Genomic DNA, 24,390 nt, shown 5'->3' on the forward strand with positions numbered 1-24,390 from the left:
GGAGCAACTGGAATTCACATACATTGCTGGTGGGCGTAAGATGGTACAACACCGGAAAACCATATGGCCTTACGATGTTAAACAAGCATCTATCTGTGACCCAGCAATTCCATTCCGATGGCATACCCAGGAGAAACAGAAACACATGTCCATGAAAAGACATATGTATGCATGTTAACTACAGCTTTATTCATGACAGCCCCAAACTGGAAGCAGCCCAAATGCACATCAAGAGGAGAATGGCTAAACAGACTATGGCATATTCATACAATTCAGACTACTTCTGAGCAATAAAAACAGAATGATCTACTCGCACACAATAACGTGGCTTAATCTTTAAGAAAATATGTTGAGCCCAAGAAGCCAGACACAAAAGAAAACATGCTTTATGTTCCCTTTACACAAAATTCAAGAATAAGCAAAACTAATCTCTCTTGTCAAAATCAAAACATTGGTTGCCAGGGTGGGGTGGAGGGAATGATTGTTAAGAATTGGAAGGGGACTTTTTGGCGTGATAGAAATGTGTCTTCACTGGGGTGGTGGTCACATGGATTTTCACATTTACCAAAACCTCATATACTTAAAGCCCATGCACTCCATGCTTTATAGATTTTACCTCAATTTTTAAAAAAGCTTCTGTGCCCCTTGGGGGCATAGGTAGCTGTAGCTCTTTGGCCCTCGAAATGCGAGCACAGTTTTACACTTTTGTTGTTATTTTAAAAACCATGCTGAGCCGGGCTCAGTGGCTCATGACTATAACCCCAGCACTTTGGGAGGCCGAGGCAGGTGGATCACTTAAGCTAAGGAGTTCAAGACCAGCCTGGCCAACATGGTGAAACCCCATCTCCACTAAAAATGCAAAAATTAGCCAGGTGTGGTGGCGTGTGCCTGTAATCCCGGCTACTCAGGAGGCTGAGGCAGGAGAATCATTTGGACCCGGGAGGTGGAGGTTGCAGTGAGCTGAGATTGTGCCTCTGCACTCCAGCCTGTGCAACAGAAGGAGACTCCATCTCAATAAAAAAACAAAAACAAGCCGGGCACGGTGGCTCACTGTAATCCCAGTACTTTGGGAGGCCGAGGCGGCCAGATCACCTGAGGTCGGGAGTTCGAGACCAGCCTGACCAACATGGAGAAACTCTGTCTCTACTAAAAAGTACAAAATTAGTGGTGCTTGGTGGCGCATGCCTGTAATCCCAGCTACTTGGGAGACAGGGAGGAGAATCGCTTGAACCCGGGAGCCAGAGGTTGCGGTGAGCTGAGATCGCGCCATTGCACTCCAGCCTGGGCAGCAAGAGCAAAACTCCGTTTCAAAAAAAAAAAAAAAAATGCTGAAATACCTAACATCTCACAACGGCTTTGGCAAGTCTTTCCAAAATAGAAGATTTATTTGTATAATTGGGTTCATGTGAGGTAGAACTCATAAAGACATCAAGAGCATAACTTTATTATTTTTAAGTCCCAGAAGGTGACTTTAAAAAGGTTAATTATTCTGGAAAATATGAGGTTATTGGGAGCTTATTTTTCAAAAAATAAATGTTTAAGAAAGTGTTCTGACCATGTTAGTACTGGTGGGTCTTTTTTGGGCAGAGGACTCAGAGTTTTGTATTTTCCTGACCCCGTTTCAATCTTAATGTTCATGCTCTTTGGATTTTCCATCCTGTAGCAGCTGCGGTTTGCACTCAAGACCTACTTTCCTTACACTTCTCCATCTCTTGGCATGGTGCTGCTGCAAGACCCTCAAGGTGAGTTAGGGTTGACTTTGCCCACATCAGAATGATTTCCTGGGAAGAGCATTGTCAAATTATGACCTCCCCATCAGGCCCTTATCTATAGCATGAGGGAGACAGAACTGGTTATTTCTAAGATCCCTTTGAGCCCCCAGGATCCCACATTCTGTGGATTTTGATATGAGAGTCTGCTTGGCTTCCCAGTTGTGATCACTTACCAAAAGAAGAAAACAAACAAACAAAAAAACAGTGGCCTCTGGTAGGTGTTGCTAGTCTGCCTCCAGATAACACAGGCTCTGCTGGTGCCAACCAGATCCACCAGATGCCAGGAACAGGCTAAGACTTGGCTGAGTCAGAATAAAACAGTACATTCGTTTGCTTTTCATTCTTTCTACTCTGTGCAGCCTTGTTGCAGAAGAAAAGACAAAATGATGGATGAAGCTGAGGAAATGCAGGGGAAGTTTCCCCTAACCAAGCTAAGGGAAGGATTTTGAGAGAGTTCAGTAAGGTGCTTCATCCACAGCCTCTCCTGATATCCTTTGCCAGCCTTCCAAAGGCCATCCAGCTGGGGAAGTGATGGTTCCAGCCTTCATTCGACTGGTGTTGATCCAGGAATGTGGCTGTGAGCTCATGCTTAGGAGACATTTCGGAAATAGAGAATAAGGGCATCCTTTCCCTCTGAGGCCTGAAACCTGATGGAAGGCTGTCCTGACATGGGCACAGACTGCGCCAGCCAGAAAGGGGCCTTATTGGAGCATGGGAGGAGAGGAGACAGAAGGGAACGAGCCAGTCACATTTCCTTTTTATGCCATTTTGGGCCTGCCTTTTTTCTGAGACTTGAGTGAGTAGATCTGTTTGAGAAATGCAAATGATTCAAAGTTTCAGAGCATTTTACAAAACCTAAATTCCTCTTCCTTTTTCGAGAAGATGTAGGTTCTTGCCCAGGGTGATCCCCTGACACTGTCTTCTCAGATGCTGGAGCTGGGGGTGGGATCTCTGGGTGACAGTTTTATGAAAACTCTTGGGAAAACTTTATTAACAAGACAGAAAAATGAGGAATTCACTCTGCCAGGGTTCACCTTACGCTTAGGTCAGATCAGCAAAGCCTAAAGTCAGCCAACAGGGGACGCTGAGTGAGCTCCAGAAAATGTACTGGAGTTGTTAGTGTCTCAGTTTGGAAATAGTAAATAAACGGTGAGGTGGTGCATGGGCATGGGCCCAACCCTTTACCTTTCCGTTTGTGTAACTTGTAGATTTATGTCCAAATATAAATAGGTGGCTTCGGGCAGAAGTACAGGAACCTCTTGTGCTAGTTCCTAGAAGAGCTGTCTGTATATTACTTTGGGAAACAGTGTTATGGTCACAGATTGAAGAAGTGTTTTTTAGTGGCATGATCTTCTGTTCATCAGAAATTTATTTCATACCCATTGTGAAGGCCGGGAGAGGGGTGTAAAAGAGGATCACTTACGAGCCCTGACTGTGTAGACACTACAAGTGGAGGAAATGCGAAATAAACATCTAAATAGCTAGTAAAAGGAAGAAACGAAAAATACCTTCAAAAGGCTGTGCACCAAGGGCCACGGGAGTTCAGAGGAGGGAGGCGCTGGCCTTGTGGAGTAGCAGCGGTTTGTCCATCACTCGCCTTACCTTCCTTGTGTGTTCGATTATAGCATCTATCACTATGTGAAAACTTTTGCAGATGCTGCACAGAACTGCAGATATGTGCTGCTCAGCTGTATTTAAAACCACAGGATGACTGTGAAACCAGAGCAGCTCACTCAAGAAAAGACATTCGTTTGCATAATGCTCACTTATTTTCTTTCCTGGCCTTTTTTTCCACTGTAAACCTGAAATCATATTGTGAATTCATCACAGCCCTAGGAAAGCAGTCAGGCAGTCTATTCCTAATTCCTTGTTGGCTGCTTTACTACAGTCTCCGTCTATTTTGAAATCAACACATTAGTGATGGAGGAGTGCGTAGGTAGAAAAGAAGAAACCTAGGGCATCCGCAACCCGGCATTTCCCAGTCTCAGCGGGGGCTGCTTATGCAATCTCTAGCTACTTCCATGTACCTGAATTTAAAATTACTTGAGGGCAAGCGTGGTGATTAATGCCTGTAATTCCAGCACTTTGGGAGGGCAAGGCGGGAGGATCACTTGAGCCCAGGAATTTGAGACAAGTCTGAGAAACATAGTGAAACCTCATCTCTACAAAAAAAATTTAAAAATAGCTGGGCATGGTGGTGCACCCCTGTAGTCCCAGCTACTGGGGAGGCTGAGGTAGGAAGATCGCTTGAGCCCAGGAGGTTGGGGCTGCAGTGAACCAGGATCGTACCACTGCACTCCAGCCTCTGACCAAGCAAGATCGTGTCTTAAAACCCCACAAAACTAAATTAAAAGATTAGATTCTTTGAGGTTCAGCTCTGTGTGACATGGACAGATCTTACTTCCCCAGGCTTAAGAGATAGGTACTGGCTGGGAAAAGCATGAGAACAGTATTGGGTTCCGTGAACCAGAAGTAAAGGGCGTCTCCCAAAGACTCTTCAGGTCGTCCCTGCAGGTGGTTCCTCATGGGCTTGACATTTCCTCAGTTGCCCTCTGACATATCTCTCTCCACCCGCAGATATCCCTCGGGGACACTGGCTCCAGACACTGAAGCATATTTCTGAACTGCTCAGAGAAGCAGTTGAAGACCAGACTCATGGGTGAGCAAACACTGACCACTCCCAAATCTACTTCACACATGGTTTCCCTAGATCCTCATCTGCCCTTTGAGCAGGGCTGACAGAGGAAGGCATTACTGGTCTGGGACCATCACCAAACAGGTGAGCACCATGGTGAAGTGAGAAGTGGAGGAAGCGCATGGCTGCACGGATGGCTTGGAGCAGGTCAGGATGAATAGGCATGCGCATGTATGCGTGTGTCAATACCTGTATCGAAACGTTTTCTACATTAACGTCTGGTTTTAGATTTTGAAATATACAGGCATAACAATAAAAAGAAGAGGCCTTGGAAAAAGCAGCACCTACCTGCTGGGAACCCCTCCCTGGCCGCACAGAAGGGAAAGGGCACTTGTTTGGGTCCTGTGGTCTTCCCTCTACCTCTCTAGGGAAGGAGATTTGAAACTCCTACACAGTAGGGTGGAATGTTAAATGCTTGCTTTTCCTTCTCTCTAATAAATATCTCTAAAATGAGAAAATCTATTCTAATATAAATTCTGGGTTGGTTGGTTTTAAATTTTTAGAGATAAGGTCTTGCTCTGTCTCTCAGGCTGGAGTGCAGTGGAATGATCACATCTCACTGTAGCCTCAAATTCCTGCACTTAGGTGATTCTCCCACTCAGACTCCTGAGTAGCTGGGACTACAGGCGTGTACTACCACACCTAGCTAATGTTTGAATTTTTTTGTGGCCGGGCGCGGTGGCTCACACCTGTAATCCCAGCACTTGGGGAGGCTGAGGCAGGCAGATCACAAGGTCAGGAGATCGAGACCATCCTGGCTAACACGGTGAAACACCATCTCTACTAAAAATACAAAACATTAGCCGGGCGCGGTGGCGGGCGCCTGTAGTCCCAGCTACTCGGGAGGCTGAGGCAGGAGAATGGCATGAACCCAGGAGGTGGAGCTTGCAGTGAGCCGAGATCGTGCCACTGCACTCCAGCCTGGGCGACAGTAAGACGCCGTCTCCAAAAAAAAAAAAAAATTTTTTTTTTTGTAGAGGTCTTGCTGTATTGCCTTAAATTCGTGGGCTCAAGTAATCCTCCTGCCTTGGCCTCCCGTCGTGCTGGGATTACAGGTGTGGACCGCTGTGCCTGGCCTGTTAATTTCTTAACAGTAGTGTTAGGTACCCTCTTATGTGTGTGATTTTCTTGAAAGCATTCACATTTATGCCTTGCTAAATTCCTTGTATCATAACACTCTTTGGCTTCCTCTTTCAGAGTATAATTTTATTCATTGTCCCTGCTAGCCTACTAAGACTATCTTATTTGTTCCTTTTGCCACTTTTCACTCCTGGAATTCTCTGTAGTCTCACACCGAGTTGACACAGACAATGGGTGACACACCTATGTCCAGCTCCGTGATTGATGGCTTGGGTGCCAGCTGCTCACTCCTTCCTCACCATGATTCTTACCGACAGAGACCAGACAAAAAAGGCCTGCAGCCAATGGAGGCTGCGGGGTTGGCCACATGAATAGCCTGCAGTGGCCAGTTGGCCCCCCCCCACACCCTCCCTGGTTGTCCTGGTGTTACACAGAGCTGGACCTTGAAGAATCTTAACTCGGGGACAGGACGTAGATGCAGGTGGCATAAACAGCCCATCCTGTGATTGAGAAATGTTGTGCAGTGGGTGCCCTGGGTGTTTTTCTCTTCTCTCTACCCACCCTCTCCACCATCACTCAGAATGTGTGATGTCAAATGCGTGAAGACTGGAATAAAACAGCAACCAGAAAGGGCGCATGTGGTGCTGCAGAGCAGGACTTAGACCTCGTGGGGCTCCCACTTCAATCCAGACCTTGGAGCCATGAGATACCTTTCAGGTGGCCACATGGGACTGCTTGTGCATTCAGCTACTGGTGGAAGACAGAGGGAAGGACCAGGCCGGTCTCTGATCCTGATCCAGTCACGCTGCCAACCTGGGAGCTGGGAGCGTGAGGGAGCCTCATTGCTCTGTGCATCTGTCTACCCTGACATGGTGCCTGCAGGGAAGAGGCATGGCAGACTCCCCTCCTCACTCTGGTACAGCCTAACCCAGCCCACAGCCAACGTGGCCTCCAGAGCATCAGCTCTGACCATGTCCTGGGAAAGAGGGACATGTCTCTGTTGCTCAAATGTAGAACATTTAACCACTTGTTCTCAGGGAGGACTGGAGCAGGACAGCAGTGACCAGGGAGGCGAGGACAGTGCTTAGAGCTTGGGAATTCCATGGGCCAGGCAGAGGAACATGCAGGCAGATCCAACAAAGGGGCCAGGAACACTCCTGTTCCAGCCACTGCCCCAGTCCAGAAGGAATGTTCTCATCTAATGTGATCTCAGGCTGGTCTGTTCCATCCTCTCCAAGGGAGATGTTCACCTGCTGAGACCGGCACTGCACACAATTAGTAGGCCCTTATCTCAAGCAAATTCTACCCTTAAAACAAGTATTGCAACTCCCATTTGCCAGTGTGGCGAGGGGATAGCTTCACAAACACTTCAAGTTTCTGGCATTGACGCACCCATGATGACAGCAGCTCATTAAAATTCGTAGTTGCTGAAATATCCACCCGAACTTTGCGTCTTGTCAGAAGGGAAACAGCCCATGTTTCTGCCTGCGTCCTACCCTCCACCTCTTTCTCCGCATCTCAGAAGGCAGGGAGGTGTGCCGCCACATCCTGCCACATTCCTGTTGGTCATGGCCGCAGTCTTCCTTCCTCAGTGCCTGTCCTCACTGAACGTACCTGGATTAAAGACTCTGATGTCCAAAGGCCTCAGGCCTCACGGGGGTCCTGAGAGGCACTCTTTCGATGTCCTGTGATGGTGCAGAGTGGCGTTTGGACAGGCTTTCTGAATCTAAATTGTATTCCTTGCAGGTTGCACTTCAGTGGATAAGTACAATTTAAGCCAACCGTTGGCAAACGTTAAAGTTGCTTTAAAAACCCAAAGGAAGAAGAATTCAGGTTGTCAGCTGCCATGTGTTCTGCCTCTGTTCCAGGTCCCGCGGAGGTCCCTTTGAGAGCTGGTTCCTGTTCATTCACTTCGGAGGATGGGCTGAGATGGTGGCAGAGCAATTACTGATGTCGGCAGCCGAACCCCCCACGGCCCTGCTGTGGCTCTTGGCCTTCTACTACGGCCCCCGTGACGGGAGGCAGCAGAGAGCACAGACTATGGTGGGTAGCAGGCCCCACTGCATGTGTTTGGGGTGGGCTCTGGGGGGCTGAGAGGAGCTTGCAGAGAGGGGCTCTGTTGTGGGCTTGGCTTCCATGACACCTGAGCTCTGCCCACAGATGGTATATGTCATGGCAACCTGCAGGCATGGTGATCTCCAGCCTTGTGGTCAGAGGCGTTCTCCTGTCCCCACCGAGGTGGCCAGAGACGAGACGCTGCCAGCCCATTCTCCTGCAAAACAAAGACCCTTCTTCCCCAAGGTCATTTGATCTGTTATTGCTCAGCTGCCATATCTGCCCCAGGGTCGCGTCCTCCAAGGCGTGCCCTGCAGAGGCGGGCTCTTCTGAGGGGTGTGCCGGCCGCAGAGCCTGGCCACAGCCAGGGCCCTGTCTCACTCCCCAGCAGCCCGGCCAGGGCTTGCTTCCATCTTGACTGTCTCCTTTCTTGGATCAGTCAACAGATCCTCACATTACTGGCTTTATTTACATCTCTTACTAAAGTAATCACATGATATTAACCACTTTGCTTCTGAAAAAGAAGTTGGTCATTTCCTAAATAACAGAGCAGCTAAGTATGGGACTGGATAACTGTCTGTGGCAAAGACAGTTGTTATTTTATGTGGAATATAATAATTACAGGAAGCAATGCTTTGATTAAAGGCATTGGCACCTCCCTTGCAAGCATTGATTTGCTAGGTTCTTAAAACTTCAACTGCCAGTGCTCTATGCTGATCTTAGTAGTTAAAGAGGACAAGGCTCATTTTGGATGGAGCACTGCCTCTCTTGGCTTTGGCATTTTCTGTTGTTTGAAAACACACAGACTAATAAAGATGTCTGCGTATTTTGTTTAAAGGCTTGCATGGCATAGGAAAGAAAAATAGTTTTAGATTTTAAAAAGTTGAAATTTGGTGATAATTTATTTTGGATCAGAAATAAAGCTTTGTGAAAAAATTATCATAACCCACGTATGTATTTGAGGATTGCTGTCTGATTAAAAAGAAAGCTTTTTATTTCTTCCCCTTTAAAAGATCACGTTAAACTAATTAAGGAAAATCCTGGTTGATGTTTTTAACAGTAATAAGATGTACGGGGCACATATGGTTTTTAAAGCCCTTTTATATTCTGTCTTATTTGATTCTGAATAAGCTAAGTTGGTAGATATGTGTTCAATTCCATCACAGTCAAAAGGTTACTGACAGAGGATCACTTTTGAAGTATAAATAAATAAATTATTCAATAACACTTAATTTCTAGAAAGTTCTACATTGGCACATCTTCTACTAGCTAACTTGGTCCTTTTTTATGAAAAAATAAAACCCTTGCGTAATTCTCCCTCAGAGGATGCCTAGGATTTTGGATGAGAACGTATTGGCTCAATGTGAGTGGGGCAGTGGCAGGCATCCATTTCCCTTCCCCCCATTCTGTCACAGGTGCCCATCTGCCTGGCAGTTCAATCCAGTGCTCATGTTGGTGACTCCAGAGCCCCTTCCTCGCTGGTGCCTGCCTGAGGCATTGGTGTATGTGGCGTCCTGGGAAGGGGATTTTAGTTTAATGAATGATACGTACCTCTTGTTTTCCTGGGTTTTGTGAGCTTTAATCCCTTGATGGTCTGTTGGGAGGCTTGAGAGACAAACTGTGAACTGTGTTAGAAAGCATGATTCGTATGCGATTGAATTGAAATTAGCAGTATCTGTGCATTTGTGCATTTACTTAAAAAGGCACAATTAAATCAGCTGGTGGCGTATCCCCGCATCGTGTGCTGGGCCTGGCGTCACTGCCTCTGTGGACGTCCTTGAGGTGAAGAACATGGGTGCAAAGAGCAAGCGTGTCCCCGCCCAGGATGTGTCCTGCCTGTGAGAAGGCCTGTCCCACTCATGGGCAAGCTACCCTTTCCACCAGCAGCCAGAGTTCATCTTTTGCCAACTGAATCAGATCACAACAAAATTTAAAAAAGTCATTCAGATACCCTTAAGAATCAGTAAGGTACAATGATGCCTAGAGAAAAAAAGGAAAAAAAAAAAATCAGGCAAGGGTTTATACCCTTTAACCCTGTGGTTCCACTTCTAGGAATTACCCTGGGGAATAGAGATCCATGCAAAGGCTTATGTATAAGAATATTCAGCACAGCATTGTTCATAAATACAACAATGGGAAATGGCCTGAACTTTCAATAGTAAGGCTACTGGCCAAATAAATTGTGGTATATCCTAACCATGGAATAGCATTCTGTTACATACCATGAAAAATCATGCTCTTGGATGGGTGTGGTGTTTCATGCCTGTAATCCCAGCACTTTGGAAGGCCGAGGTGGCCGTATCACTTGAATCCATGAGTTCTTGAGACCAGCCCGGGCAACATAGACCCCTGTCTCTACAAAAGAATAAAGAAATTAGCCAGGTGTGGTAATGTGTGCCTATAGTCCCAGCTACTCGGGAGGCTGAGATGGAAGGATCGCTTGAGCCCAGGAGGCAGAGGTTGCAGTGAGTAGAGATTGCACCACTGCATTCCAGCCTGGGTGACAGAGCAAGGCTCTGTCTCCAAAAAAAAAAAAAAGGTCTTGAAGAGCATGTTCTATAGATACAGTGAACTGAACTGCTTATAGTACATTATGGAGAGAAAAATGAAAGATACAAGGCATTATGTGTAGTGAGTGGTATGGTCTCAGTGCGTAGAAAAAAGACAAGAAGTATATAAACCGAATTATTAACAGTGAGTCTTTTTGGATGGTAGAGTTATAGATCATTTTAATGGTTTTTCTTTTTCTCTTTTCAAATTTTCCATAGTAAGCATATATGTTTTTATAATGCAGGATAAAAAAATAAATACTTTAAAAAGAAAAGAAAGCTTTTATCTTTCTCCTGAAAAACTTAGGACATGTTTAAAGTTAGTTATTGGTGTTCAAGTGGAAGCCCATGAGCATGGACGGCCTCTGAAGGGAAAGACAGTCTGGGCCAGACATAAAGGAAGATAGACCCCATCTTAGGGATTATTGGACAAGGGCAGAAAGTCGGTTGTGGGTCAAGAGAAAAAACAGATATAAAGGCATAGCCTCCTAAACCCTGACATTTTTGCAGACCCAGTTAGATGGCAGAATGGCCTTGGGCTCCCGTAGACACCATCAGACCCGGCAGGCTGGGCTGGCTGAGGGGCGAGGTGGGGAGAGCGAGGCCTGCCCTGCTGGAGCGCTGCCGCTCCCCGTGGAAGAGCCCGATGGTGCAGTTTCTCACGGTCTTGTATTGTGGTCAGAGGAGCTCACACAACACACCCAGTGTACTGGAGTTTATGACAGACTTCATTGAATGAGGCCTTGACTTCCAGGGAAAAAAAACGCCTCACACAAAATCCATAAAATCAGTCATGGGAATTCTCAGAATAGGCCTAAGTATTCTTTCAGAAGTGATGGAACATAGCTGTTCACGAGTTCCATGTGGCATTTGGAGCTATGGGCTTTCGGTTTTTGCTTTGCTTTGTTTTCCAAGTCACAACTGGGTGTACCATTCTTGTAGCAAGCAGAAACATCTCAGCATGGAGTAAATATTTTTTATGCAAAAACAACCTGCAGACTTATAAGTACCATTATTATGTGGGTTCCACAGACTTGTGACCTCTGCTTGAGCATTAAACACGTATGAACAGATTGTTCCGGCATCTAAAACAAAACAAATGTGTTCTTGTGTGTGCATGCATGTGTGTATGACCGTGCTTGTGTACACGTGCGTGCATGTGTGTGTGTTCCCCCCGACCCCCCGCCCTGACCCCCAATATAGCAAGAAGCAAAGGCAAGCCTGCATTCGCATGGGAACACTGGCTCGGCGGAGGTCTGACTGCGTGGGGCTTTAATTGATTTGTGGCTGTGATAGGCGAGTCTTCAAGGAGCCTTTTGTTCTTTTTCCCACAATATAAAAATCTGACTACATTCTGTTGAGAACTTTTCTCTGTTTCCTTTTATACAAAAAAAGGTCAGTTCCTGGCATGGTGCCCTGACTGCTTGGTGAGCAAGACGAAAGAAAGTCAAGAAATTTCCATTCCGCCCATTTGGGTTTGTGTGAAATCGAGTGTAAACTCGGCCGCTGCCTAGCTCCCTCTCTCAGGGGCCAGTGCTTACCCATTTCTGGGGGTTGTTTCAAAGCAAATAAATAAATCCTAGAAGTATGTCTGTCCTGCCTCTTCCTAACCTCTCCCCTGTGAAATACTATTGCCCAGGTCCAGGTGAAGGCCGTGCTGGGCCACCTCCTGGCAATGTCCAGAAGCAGCAGCCTCTCAGCCCAGGACCTGCAGACGGTAGCAGGACAGGGCACAGACACAGACCTCAGAGCTCCTGCACAACAGCTGATCAGGCACCTTCTCCTCAACTTCCTGCTCTGGGCTCCTGGAGGCCACACGATCGCCTGGGATGTCATCACCCTGGTAAGTCTCCCTGTGGTCCAGCATCCTAGTACTCATTTCTGCTCCAGGCGAGAGGTGGGTTACCTGTCCGAGGGTCTGGCCTCTGCACAGTGTGTGTACCAGGATGCTGCCCAGCACGGATAAATGGTCAAGGAGGTTGACAGCTGGGATGGACCCCAGAGCCTGCCCCTTCCAGCACCTTTATGTCATAGAAGAGAAAACAGAGGCTCAGAGACAGGAGATGCCATCTCCTGGGCCCATGGCTTGCTGCCAAAGCCTGCAGTAGAAGCCAGGTCTCCTGTCCCCCTACATACATTTCTTTCCATCGCAGTGTGCTGCTCTCCTCCTCCTCATGGAAAGAAATAAGGCCACGATGAGAATGGGCTCACAAAGCAACCACAATGCTATTCACTGCAACAGTGCAAAGAATTCTGTTAATCTTTAAAAAATTGGTTTATTACAAAGAAATCCTTCCTGAAGCCCACTTGACTTGAGGGGTAAAAAAACGGTCCAAGTCAAAAGTGAGCACTCTTTGTGACATTAGATTTGGCAATGATTTCTTGGATATGATACCAAAGGCAGCAATGAAAGAAAACAATAGATAAATTGGACTTTATGAAAATTAAAAGCTTTTATGCATCAAATGATACTGTCAAGAAAGTGAAAACACAATTCACAGAATGGGAGAAAAATATCTGGAAATAATACATATGATTAGAGTTTAGTATTCAGAATACATAAGGAATTCTTATAACTCAACAACAAAAAGATAAACAACCCAATTCAAAAATGGGCGAAGGACTTGAACAGACATTTCTCCAAAGAAGATGTACAAATGGCCAGTAGGCATGTGGGGAGATGCTCACAGAAAGGGCATGAGTGGTCAGGGAAAGGCAAAGTGCAGCGAGATGCACTGTACAGCCATCAGGATGGCTGTCAGCAAGGAGAGAAAAGAAACGCCCGTGAGGATGCGCGGGAACCGGAACACTCATATGCCTCCCGGTGGGGACGTTAATGTCGTGCAGCTACTGTGGAGAAGAATGGGGTGGTTCCTCAAACAGCCAAACTTGGAATTACCATGTGGCAGGCAGTTCTCCTAGGTCTATAACCCAGAGAGCCGAAAGCAGGGGCTGGAGGGCCATCTGGCCCAGTGCTCAGGGCAGCACTATTCTCAGCAGCCAGCAGGCAGAGATGGCCCAAACGCCTGTAGAGGGACAAGCAATGCACCGTGTGATCTGTACCCACGAGAGAGTACTGTTCAGCCTGAAGATGGAAAGAGGTTCTGACAGTGCTACAACATGAATGAACCTGGAAGACACTGTGCTGTTGAAATAAGCCAGAAACGAGGATGTTGTGTGAGTCACTTAGGTGAGGCACCTGGAAGAGTCAAGTCCAGGGAGAGGAAGTGCCAGAGTTTCCCAGGGCGGAGGGTGGGGAGTCAGTGTGGGGATCATGGAAAGGGGCAGGAGACGGCTGGTGCTGATGGCTGTGCAACACTGTAAACATACTGCATGCCACCAAATTACACAAATGGGTAAAATAGCACATTTTATGTATATTTTACCACGATTTAAAAAAATACTCATCTCAGAAAAAGCACCAGCATGCTGGCTCTGGGAGTTTTATTTTTTATTTTATTTGTACTTTTGTTGACGTATACATACAGAAAATACACAGCTTGATGAATTTCACAAACCAGCAACACCTGTGCAGCCAGCAGCCAACTCAAGAGAGGAATATTCCCAGTCCCCAGAGGCCCCTCCTGCTCCCGTCCAGGCCGGGCCTGACTGAAACGTGAATGTCCATGTACAGAAAGTCCCCGTAACATGACCCACCTGCCAAGAACCAGGGCCAGGAGATTGTCTCCATCCTGGTAGGACAGTCCTGTGGAGCGGGCCCAGGCTGTGCCTCCCAGGTGCTGGTGTCTCAGCTAAGACGGATCCGAGTCATGAGGGCGGCCCAGGGCTAAAGACGACTGGCTGCCACATGCCAGGTGCCACCTCTTTGGGCCCGGCCCCAGCACAACGAGAATACTTTCGAGAATCTATTGTGTACTCTTATAAAATGCACACCTGCAACAATGCGGCCCAACCTAGAGGGCTTTACACTGAGCGAAATAAGCCAGACGTGAGAGACAAATGCATGCTCTTACCTATGGGTGGGATCTAAAAAGTCGAACTCACAGAAACAGTGGGAAGGTGCTTATGGGGGGCTGGGGAGGGGCAGTGGGGAGATGGTCAGCCCTGCCCTGTGACAAGGACAATTCCAGCTCAGGCACTTCCTCCCCAACCCTGTGGCCCGTGTGAGTGGAGAAGGCTTAGCAGCAGGGGTCAGCATGGGAGTTTGGTGGCTCCAGCCCTGCCCACAGGGTGTGAGAGAAAATCACCCAGAGCAAGCACCTTAGAGACACCCAGGTCTCTGCTTCAGTTATCCTGATACCACGTTTCCATCTACTCGGAGGAAACTTTCAGTCCACATTCAAAGCAGATCGCCCTCAAGACTGGGCCCAGAGACACTGCTGGGAGTAAGCCAGATGCTGCAAGGGTCAGCCTGCGTCCTGTGCTGGGCAGTCCCTCCTGACACGTGGTTCAGCCCCTGCTGCGGATCCACACGGGAACCCTCAGGAGCACAGAGGGCCCCAGTGCTTTGTCATCACATCCCCCAAGTCAGTTCCGCCACAGAGAAGACACACACAGCAGAAGCTCATTCCCAGAGCAGACGCCAGTGTGGCGCTCATGCACTGACTCTGTCAGGGACGGATGCTGGCCATCTGGGCACCCATCGTGGTGAAAGCGCCTCCTGGGGGCTGTCCTTTCGGATGTTTTGAAACCATCTTTATTGACACATCAGTCTTCCTAGTGAGAAGCCTTCGCTGCGGTGGCCGCGTGGCAGGGAGGGCCTCTGGGGAAGGATCCCTCCCACCACCCCTGCCTCTCCTAGCCTTTGTCAGTTCCTCTGCCAACAGCACCTTGGAAAGAGCCGGGTCTGCTTGGCCCACGAGCAGGTGGTGGCCAGATGGTTGCTTTGGTGGGACGGCCTTTCCCTCCTGCAGCTTGGGTCTCTCCACCCTCAGGACCTAGCACGAGCGCAGCCACCTCCCGGCTGGTCCCAGGCTCTGCCCTCTATCTTGGCATCCAGATTTGGAGAGCAGTGCCAGCTCAAGGCAAAGGCCACTATCTCTCTTCAGAGCCCTTGCACCCTCTTGGAGATGGCTTGAGCGAGTGGCTCCATCTGACCTAAAGGACGCACTGGTCCTGCAGCCCCATCTGCCCACAGCCTGCTTCCTGTGTGGCCTCTGCGGTGAGCTCTGCGCAGTGGGCTCTTCTCCAGGCACCTGGAGGCCCACTCCTCGGCTGTCCCGGAATCCTCTTCTCTGACCTCGGCCCTCCGATTTTCCCCAGAACGCCATCCACGAGGCCCTGCCCAACGTCCCTGCGGTTCTCCTGCCTCTCTGGCTCCTGGCCTCTCGCCAGGCACTCCTCTGCCTTGCCCCAGCCGTCCACTTGCTCCCTCACTTGTGCCTGCAGGAGGCCGGCACAGAGCAGAGGACTGCGTGGAGTCCACCCCTGGGGCTCCACCTCCTGTCCTGTCCTGGATTCACACTTCTCCCTCTCCTGCCTCCTGCTGCTGGGCCACAGCAACAACAGCAAAAGTTAGCTAGATTCCGAGATGCAGAGTTCAATTCTGTAGTCGTTGAACTCAAAATGAATTGAACCCACTCGGTGCACCAGCCAAGGCCAGCAGGGAGGCAGGTTTTCCAGGCGGCTGCAGGGCTGCGAATTTTTGCATGTGACTAGAGAGCTGGGAAGGGGCCCACCCAGGAGTGTTGGTGTGTAAGGAAGATGCAAGGTTGGATTTGTAATGACAACTCGGCCTTTCTTCAGACATGGCCAAGCCCATCAGCATGGGCATGGCCAGCCCCTGAGCGGGGGACAGTCCTCCCGCTCAGGGTCTGGGTGGTATATTAACTCTGAAAGGGGTCCACAGCAGGCTCACATTGTTTCCTTAATGAAGGACAGGCTGCATCTACCGAAGGCCATCAGCACTATGTGCCTGTCATTTCTGAGTAAAAACCAAGTGATAGCAATACAGACGCCCAGGGACTCACTGGCACGTGCCTGGGCTACAGCCGGAGCCCCCGTGCTGGCTGCACTGACCCTGGCGGGCTCGTTGCAGGCCGGCTGCAGGCCCTGTGTGCTGCCAGCTGGGGCCGAGGAGAGCGAACGTCATGGTCCACACCACGTCGTTTACTCTTAGCTTTGCGTCCCCACGCTGCCATTCACACAGTGCGCATGCGACAAGAGGCTCCCTTTAGTGGTGGTCAGGAGGTGGAAGGCCCAGTTCTGAAGGGTGTCCTGGGCTGTCGGACCTGAGGCAGTAAAACCAGAATAGTCCTGGGAAAACCAAGGCAGTTGTTCACCCTCCCAGAACGGCCCAACCCTTCCAGAGGAAGCTGACCTTGGGCTGCTCTGGCTAATTAAACATTTGCGGGTTCTGTATAAACTGACACACACTAAGTGAATATATCGGTTACTCTTTGAAAAACTTAAGCCTTCTTAATACTGCTTGTGCTTAAAAAACCATAAATTCCCCACACAACTAAATTGTAAGATTCTCACCCTTCCCTTTTTTCTTAACCGAAGTTTTTAGGAAAATACTTACAGGCACCAACAAGTACGAATGCCTTGAGGCTGTGTCTCTTGCTCTCCCGCAAGAATCAGGTGTTAAAACCTTAGAGGCCTATTAAAAAGCAAGTAGGTCCGGTTGCTAGCCCAGGGATGCCAGGGGCTGTTTCTGTGAAAACAGGTGGTATTTTCCAATTATCATGTTCGTGTGAGCCTTTTGCAGAAAGTCAAGCCACAGCATGCTCATTTGCCTTTGTTCCCCACAGTGGATCATCCCACAACTTGTGACTGGCATTCTGAGAAGCACTTCTGACTGCAAGCAGCGCTTGTTTGTGGCCTTTATGAGTCTAAGGCTGTTGGCAGCTGAGCTCAATGCGAGGAGGCTCGTTAGGAAATGGCACCGCTCACTGTGTAGCCAGCCTTGGAGACAGACTTGCTGTGCTAATCACCTTGCAAACAAGAGCCCCTGATGCTTTACTTTGGAACTGATGGAAATGCTGGATAGGGCTTCTTTCAGGGACTGGGTGGTTATGGTCCGTCCCTGGACAAAGGACAAATCTGTCTGGAAAGTGTTTTAATTTGCCTTCTCTTCTGTCCTGATTGCAGATGGCTCACACTGCTGAGATAACTCACGAGATCATTGGCTTTCTTGACCAGACCTTGTACAGATGGAATCGTCTTGGCATTGAAAGCCCTAGATCAGAAAAACTGGCCCGAGAGCTCCTTAAAGAGCTGCGAACTCAAGTGTAGAAGGCACGCAGGCCGTGTGGGTGCCCGGCATGAGGGATCAGGCTCGCCAGGGCCACAGGACAGGTGATGACCTGTGGCCACGCATTTGTGGAGTAAGTGCCCTCGTTGGGCTGTGAGAATGAGCTGTACACATCTTGGGACGATCTGCTAGTATCTATTTTACAAAATGCAGAGCCAGGTCCCTTAGCCCAGACTCAGTCAGACATGTTCACTAATGACTCAAGTGAGCCTTCGGCACTCCTGGTGCCCGCCCGGCCAGACCGTCAGCTTGATAATTACTAAAGCAAAGGCTTGGGTGGGAGAACAGGTTTCTAGTTTTTACCCAAGTCAAGCTGCACATCTATTATTTAAAAATTCAAAGTCTTAGAACCAAGAACTTGGTCATGAACCATTAAAGAATTTAGAGAGAACTTAGCTCTTTTTAGACTCTTTTTAGGAGTCAGGGATCTGGGATAAAGCCACTGTCTTGCTGTATGGAGAAATTCTTCAAGGGGAGTCAGGGTCCCTCAGGCTTCCCTTGTGTCTCCCTGGACCTGCCTGACAGGCCACAGGAGCAGACAGCACACCCAAGCCCGGGCCTCCGGCACACTCTTTCCACTCTGTATTTGCTGAATGATGCTAACTGCTACCAAAAGGCCCTTGGGACATCAGAGGAGCCGGCAGGCGAAGGTAGAGGATGTGTTCCAGAAACATTAGAAGGCAGGATTAATTCAGTTAGTTCTCTTGTTAAATGGAAATGGGAATTGGAAATTCCTGATAAAGAATTGGCCTGGCTGGGTGCAGTGGCTCACACCTGTGATCCCAGCACTTTGGGAGGCCAAGGCAGGGGGATTACTTCAGCCCAGGAGTTCCAGACTGCCTGGCTAACATGGCAATACCCTATCTCTACTAAAAATGCAAAAATTATCGGGGTGCAATGGCATGCATCTGTAATCCCAGCTATTCAGGAGGCTGAGGCATGAGGATCTCTTGAACCCGGGAGGTAGGAGTTGTAGTGAGCCGAGATCGTGACACTGCACTCCAGCCTGGGCAACAGAGCGAGACCATCTCTTAAAAAAAGGCATTGTTAGTGTAATCTCAAGGTTAACATTTATTTCATGTCAGTACAGGGTGCTTTTTCCTTTCAGGGACATTCTGGAATTGTATTGGTTGTACATTCTTTTGTGTCTATTCTGTTTGTCAAGTGAGTCAAGACTTGCTTTTGTCCATTTTGATTTGTGTGTATTAGTCTGAGTCTTGGCTCCGTTTTGAGGTATGAGCAAAGTTTTGCTGGATTAGAAGTTAACCTTTAGGGAAATTCCTTATTTTGGTATGTGGCAATGCTAATAGATCCACCTGAAGATCTGGAAAATTCCAGGAACTTTTCACCTGAGCCTTTCTTCTGAGAAATGCTGCAGTCAGAAGGGTGTGCTGGTAAAGTATTTTGGTGGCAGCTGCCATCATGATCATTGCTTTCATATAACACGCTTCGTGCCATCATGATCCTTGCCTTCATATAACAAACACGCTTCGTCAGAGGTGTTGGGGTTGAAAAAGGTGCTGCATGCTTCACTGGAGTTGAGGGCCTCTCTCCTGTTCTGACTTTGAGCCAGAACTTGTGGCTGGGCCATGGAAGCTGTGACTCCTCTGTGGACATGGTGGCAGCAGGGAACCCCTAGAGAGAGGGGCCACTGGGACCAGGCCTCCTGTTGTGGAGGGACTCCTGGGACAGTCCTCCACCCTGTCCTGTGGTCCTGTGTACAGGGTTGGCCTCTTCCTCCTCCCCTGCCAGGCCTCTGCCCATGCCCCTTCCTTCCTTCTCCTGGGACTGGTGAAGCTAGGCATCTGGAAGACTTCTTCCTAGCCTGGAAGCCCTGACCTCGGCCCATCTGCAGAATCTCCCAGTTCCTTCACAGCTGCCGAGTCCTCTCGCGGGCGCGGTGGAGGCGGCCTTGCCGGTGGTGCTTTTTGGGCAGCCAGGGGTTCCTGGGTGGGAGGACTGTCCCTCTGGGGACGTGGCACTGAAGTGCCTGCTGGCTTCATGTGGCCCTTTGCCCTTTCCCAGCCTGAGAGATGTTCAAAGGTGGGGAGCTGGGGGAGCCACCCCTCAGCCATTCCCTCCACCTCCAAGACAGGTGGCGGCCGGGCAGGCACTCTTAAGCCCACCTCCCCCTCCTGTTGCCTTCGATTTCGGCAAAGCCTGGGCAGGTGCCACCGGGAAGGAATGGCATCCGAGATGCTGGGCGGGGACGCGGCGTGGCCGAGGGGGCCTTGACGGCGTTGGCGGGGCCTGGGCACAGGGGCAGCCGCAGGGAGGCAGGGATGCCAAGGCGTGAAGCCACCCTGGAAGGAGCTGGACCGAGGTCTTCAGAGGTGCGACAGGGTCCGGAATCTGACCTTACTGTAGCAGGAGTTTTTCTAGACTCTCCCTGATAGTTTAGTTTTTGATAAAGCATGCTGGTAAAACCACTACCCTCAGAGAGAGCCAAAAATACAGAAGAGGCGGAGAGCGCCCCTCCAACCAGGCTGTTATTCCCCTGGACTCCGTGACATCTGTGGAATTTTTTAGCTTTAAAATCTGTAATTTGTTGTCTATTTTATTTTTTCATTCTAAATAAAACTTCAGTTTGCACCTAATGTTGTATCCATTAAATATTACAATCCTTCTCTCAGGAAAAAGCTCCCCCGATGGCCCCAGACAGTGGAAGCTTCGGGCCTCAGGAAACCTAGATGTGCCCTGGAAGAGACCGAGGATGGCTTAGCCTCTGGGCCTGGGAACCTTGCTACTAAATACCTAAAAACTGAGGGTCCTGTCACCAAGGAGGAAGCAGGAGGACAAGGGCAGGCATCTGGCAGGGCCTGCTAAAATCAGGTTACATGCGTTTCATATCTGTTTTTTCTCTAAGCCAGGCTTGACCATAAGCCTCACTTGAATTGTTCTGTCTCTTCCCTGATCCCTGAAGCTGAAGGCCTCGTCCCACCAGCATAGCCCACCCACTCTTGCTCTCTCCGTTGCTTCACAGGCTGCTGTCCCCTCCTCCAGCCCCACAGGCCCCTCTGGGAGGCATGAGTGATGCGGCCAAGGCGAGCAGCACCGTGGCCACCCCCAGGACCCCCACTCCAGTGGGGTTTCCAGCACTCCCCATGCTTCCGGCTATGGGACACTAGGGCCCCTCTCGGGGTCAGGAGGGCGCCTGAGGGAGCAGACAGGAAATGCTAAGACACTCCTGAGGAGCCTCTCACTGGAGCAGGCATGGTTGGCAGGGTTTCGTGGTTTGTTCTTCACCCTGTCCTGCCTGGTGTCTAAGTGGTGGGACAAGGTGCTAGGACAGAAATGGGAGCTAGTCCAGTGGATGGGAGGAAGCCGAGTTTTCTGTTGAAGTGGAGAAGTTACGAACAGGGCCTTGACAGAGAAGCCAGAGAAGAAGGGACCTTGGTGAGCCTGGCAGAGTGAATCCACCCGAAATGCTGGGAAGTCAAAACCGAGCCTGGCCTTACGCTGCCCAGAGGACGGCGGATGCACTGGAGGATTTGCACAGTGGGAGCAAATGTGAGGAATGTTCTCCTTATTCAACAAGGAATCCAAAATTTTTTTGCTTTCCAAGGAAGAAGAGAAACAGTTCCCCGTGCTTCTCCCCTCGCCTTTTTCTTCCTCTGTTTCCAGCCCAGGACCACCTCCCCCAGCCCGGGGGCTCGGGTGCTAAAGTTCTTCCCTCTGCCAAATGTTGGGAAATCCGTAGATTTTGTCCAAAAATCCTAAGTCATTAATCATCGCTAAGCCATTTTACAACCAAAGAACAAAAATTAAGATACAGTAAGTACATAACATGTCTTCAAGCCTCCTCCTAAAATCCAGTTCCACAATTTGTTTATACCATGGGTCCAAATCACACCCCTCAAGCCCAAACTGGTAACGGAGAGCTCATAGCAAAGGCCTTCCCTCCCGCTCCTGTCATGGTGTCTTACTGCACTTGCTGTTCTGGGCAGGGAATTTGTTCACCCAGGACTTTTGGTTGCAAGCAACAGAAACGTGCACTGAATGCTGAAAGTAAAGGGGAACTGATGAAAAAGGTATTGGGCTGACGAGGCCTGGTGTGAGCCAGCCAGCAGCAGTCCCAGCCTTGCTTCAGATGCTCTGGCAAGGCCAGTCGTGCTGCCCAGCCCTTCCGGACCCCACTCCAGCCGGGAGAAAGGCCCTTGTGCCCACTCCTTTCCGCACCCCTGCCCAGGTGCATCAGATGGAGGAGCCTGGGTCAAAGGCCTGCCAGGGATGCTAGGAAAGCACGCATCTGGCTTCAGCTTCTTTAACGTTATTGGGTACCTTGGATACCACCAAAGGCATCAGCCAACTACAGGAAGGGGCCAAACACTGGGCAAATGGAGACAATAAAAATGTCTCCAGCTCATTACAGCATCTATACTTTAGCCTATGCCAGAGCATTTTAGAAGGTTGCGTCCCATGAAACAGCCCAGCAGCCAGCACCAGAAGAACAGGCAGAGGTGAGACGTTTTGTAGGCACCTAAATCTGGGTTTCTTAAATGCAGCACCATGAGCACTTTGGACCAGATGCCTCCCTGTTGTGGGGGTGTCCTGTGCACTGCAGGGTGTTGGCAGCATCCTGGCCTCCACCACTAGGTGCCGGTGCACCCCTTCCACCAGTGGTGACAAAACTTTCTCCAGACATTGCCCAATCCCCTTCCAACCGAGGGTACTGCTGTAACTGCTGGCCTCTCCCTCTGGAACGACATCCTGGACACAGACACTAAAGGTTGTAGACACAGCGAATAGACAACCTGATTCCAACATTCATATGGACAGTAAACGTTCATGAACAGCCAGGCAAGCTCTGAAAGTGAAGCGTCATGAAGCGTACCACGCACTGACACATACTTTGGTGTGAGGTTCTCATGAAGGGAAACATGGGTGGGGCTGAAAGGGCCCCCATGGCTGCAGCCAGCGGCCAGCTCTCAGGCCTCATGGGCCGACCTCCTCCCAGCTCACATGCTCCTCCTCTTCTCCTGACCCCCTCCTGGTGGGCGCCCTTGGACTCCACCTAGAGGCTGGACCCTGTCCTGCCCGTGGCTTCACATGGCATCTCTAGGCAGAGGGGCCACACCTGCCCCTGGATCGCCGGCCCGGAGAGCCCGCCGCCTGTTGGGCATCACCACTGGCGGTGTGAAGACCCTCTCTGCTTACCACATCCCAGGCGGGCCCACCTGCCCCACCCACCTCCCGCACCCACCAGCTCCCCATGTTGCCGATGGCCATTCCATCCTGCCAGGGACTCAGGGCGAGTTCTGAAGCCACTCTTGACCCCTCCCTTTCTCCCACCTCCACATCCAGCCCGTCAGGAAGCCGGGAAGCTGGCCCTCTGTCACTCCCCGCTACTCACTGCCTAGGTTTCAGACATCATCTCCCGCCGAGTAAATCACATGTACATGTACAGAATTTAGTATAAGATAAAGACATTGCCATCAACGGGGAAAAGATGGTATCAGGAGTAAAACTGTTACAGAATAAGCTCCCCAGCCCTCTGCCTTTCCCAGCGTCGGCATCTGGAGCATGGCTCGTTCTGGGATCTGTGTGTTCCGAGAAGCCTCTAGCAGTTCCCCTGCTTGGGAGAGGCAAGGAGGCTGCAGCCACTCTGGGGAGATGCTGTATTACTTACTTAGATAAATAAGGATTTAGCTTATAAAATTGAAGCTTCCCTCCTCCCAAAATGCAGAAAGCATTTTCTGGTCTTTCATTTAGAACTTCTTTGTTCCTCAGTGGTTTGCAGATGGTCACACCCTGTCCAGCCCCGGCCACTCCCTCCCGGCCCACCCACACCCCTGCGTGCAGGTCACTGCCTCAGGGCAGACTCTCCAGTCCTTTGGAGGGAGGAAGGGGAGCTGCGAGGATGCCGATCTCGCGAAGTGGGGGCGGGACCCAAGGCTCCAGCGCATCCCTGCGGACTTCCATGCCTCCTTTCAGGCCAGGCCGTGGGGACCCCCCACGCATCTCCCTTGGCTGTGTCTGCCACAGGGAACCCTTTCCATGCCCAACGCAAAAGCAAGAAACCACAGGAGAAAAGGCGGGTAAAACTGGCCATACAGAAATCAAAAGCAAACTCACCAAAGTATCTCAATACACATGGTAAACTGAGGGAAGAAGTATTTGCAGCATATGAAAAGAGTGAATTTCCTAACTTCTAAAGCTCTTCTACACATCAGTAAGGAAACAACTGCCAGCTTGAGACGCACGGGCAGGGACACACACGACACAGGGAACGGGACGGCAGGGGCTTTTCCACAGCGTGGCAGAAGCCCAGGTGCTCCCAACCATCTCCACGGCAGCTTGGGAAACACTCAAGGCTGATGCTCCCCATGCTGATGACAGAGTGCGGAACAGGCAGAGGAAGGGACAGGAAACTGGTACCACCTTTTCGGAGGACAGCCTGTCAAACATCCAAATTTATCAGCACCATAAGATAGGGTGAAAAAAATCAAAATAGAAAATTGACTCTGGAAACAGTATGGTAACCTAGAACTCTGATCTATCCATTCTGCCTCTAGATGTTTACCCAAAAGAATGCAAAGTAACAGCTGAGGAAATCCTGGATGCCATGTTCCTGGCAGCACTCTCCTGGACAGCCAAGAGGCAGACAGCTGCATCAGCCAGCAGCCAAGCCAGTGCAGAAAGGAAACGCGGTCTGTGTGTATGGCAGGATGGTCCTCAACCTTAGAAGGCAGAGATCCTACACTTCGGGAGGCCCAGGCAGGCGGATCACGAGGTCAGGAGTTCAAGACCAGCCTGGCCAACATGGTGAAACCCCGTCTCTACTAAAAATACAAAAATTAGCTGGGCATGGTGGTGCACACCTGTAATCCCAGCTACTCGGGAGGCTGAGGCAGGAGAATTGCTTGAACCCAGGAGGCAGAGGCTGCAGTGAGCCAAGATCGTGCCACTGCACTCCACTTGGGCAGCAGAGTGAGACTCTGTCTCAAAAAAAAAAAAAAAAAGAAAAAAAAGAGGCAGAGATCCTGAGCACGCCACAGCATGGAGGAACCTGGAAGACTTTAT

The 24,390-nt window shown here is 49.8% G+C and overlaps 2 protein-coding genes across 17 annotated transcripts in view; one reads left to right on the forward strand and one right to left on the reverse strand.

Moving 5' to 3' along the window:
• Positions 1-19,964, forward strand: part of FANCC (FA complementation group C) — a 218,486-nt gene extending 198,522 nt beyond the window's left edge. For 6 of the 13 annotated variants that reach the window (XM_008963516.5, XM_063594314.1, XM_008963517.4 and 3 more), the window contains 5 exons: positions 1,664-1,742; positions 4,350-4,431; positions 7,416-7,590; positions 11,791-11,994; positions 17,205-19,964. In XM_008963516.5, the coding sequence (XP_008961764.2) occupies positions 1,664-1,742; positions 4,350-4,431; positions 7,416-7,590; positions 11,791-11,994; positions 17,205-17,348 (684 nt within the window). In that variant the 3' untranslated portion in view covers positions 17,349-19,964. The other 7 variants (XM_008963519.5, XM_063594315.1, XM_055117856.1 and 4 more) reach the window with 3 other exon arrangements.
• AOPEP (aminopeptidase O (putative)) overlaps positions 1-24,390 on the reverse strand; it is a 429,169-nt gene that overhangs the window by 30,501 nt on the left and 374,278 nt on the right. The window contains exons 16-17 of one of the 4 annotated variants that reach the window (XR_010109118.1): positions 9,825-9,957; positions 9,154-9,582 (exon numbers count right to left, since the gene is read on the reverse strand). The exons of 2 other annotated variants lie outside the window; for them this stretch is intronic. The gene's annotated coding sequence lies outside the window, so the exon portion shown is untranslated. The remainder of the gene's footprint in view (positions 1-9,153; positions 9,583-9,824; positions 9,958-24,390) is intronic. One more of the 4 variants, XR_010109119.1, reaches the window with a different exon arrangement.

The sequence above is a fragment of the Pan paniscus genome, chromosome 11 (assembly GCF_029289425.2).
Source record: "Pan paniscus chromosome 11, NHGRI_mPanPan1-v2.0_pri, whole genome shotgun sequence".
Classification (NCBI taxonomy): domain Eukaryota; kingdom Metazoa; phylum Chordata; class Mammalia; order Primates; family Hominidae; genus Pan; species Pan paniscus.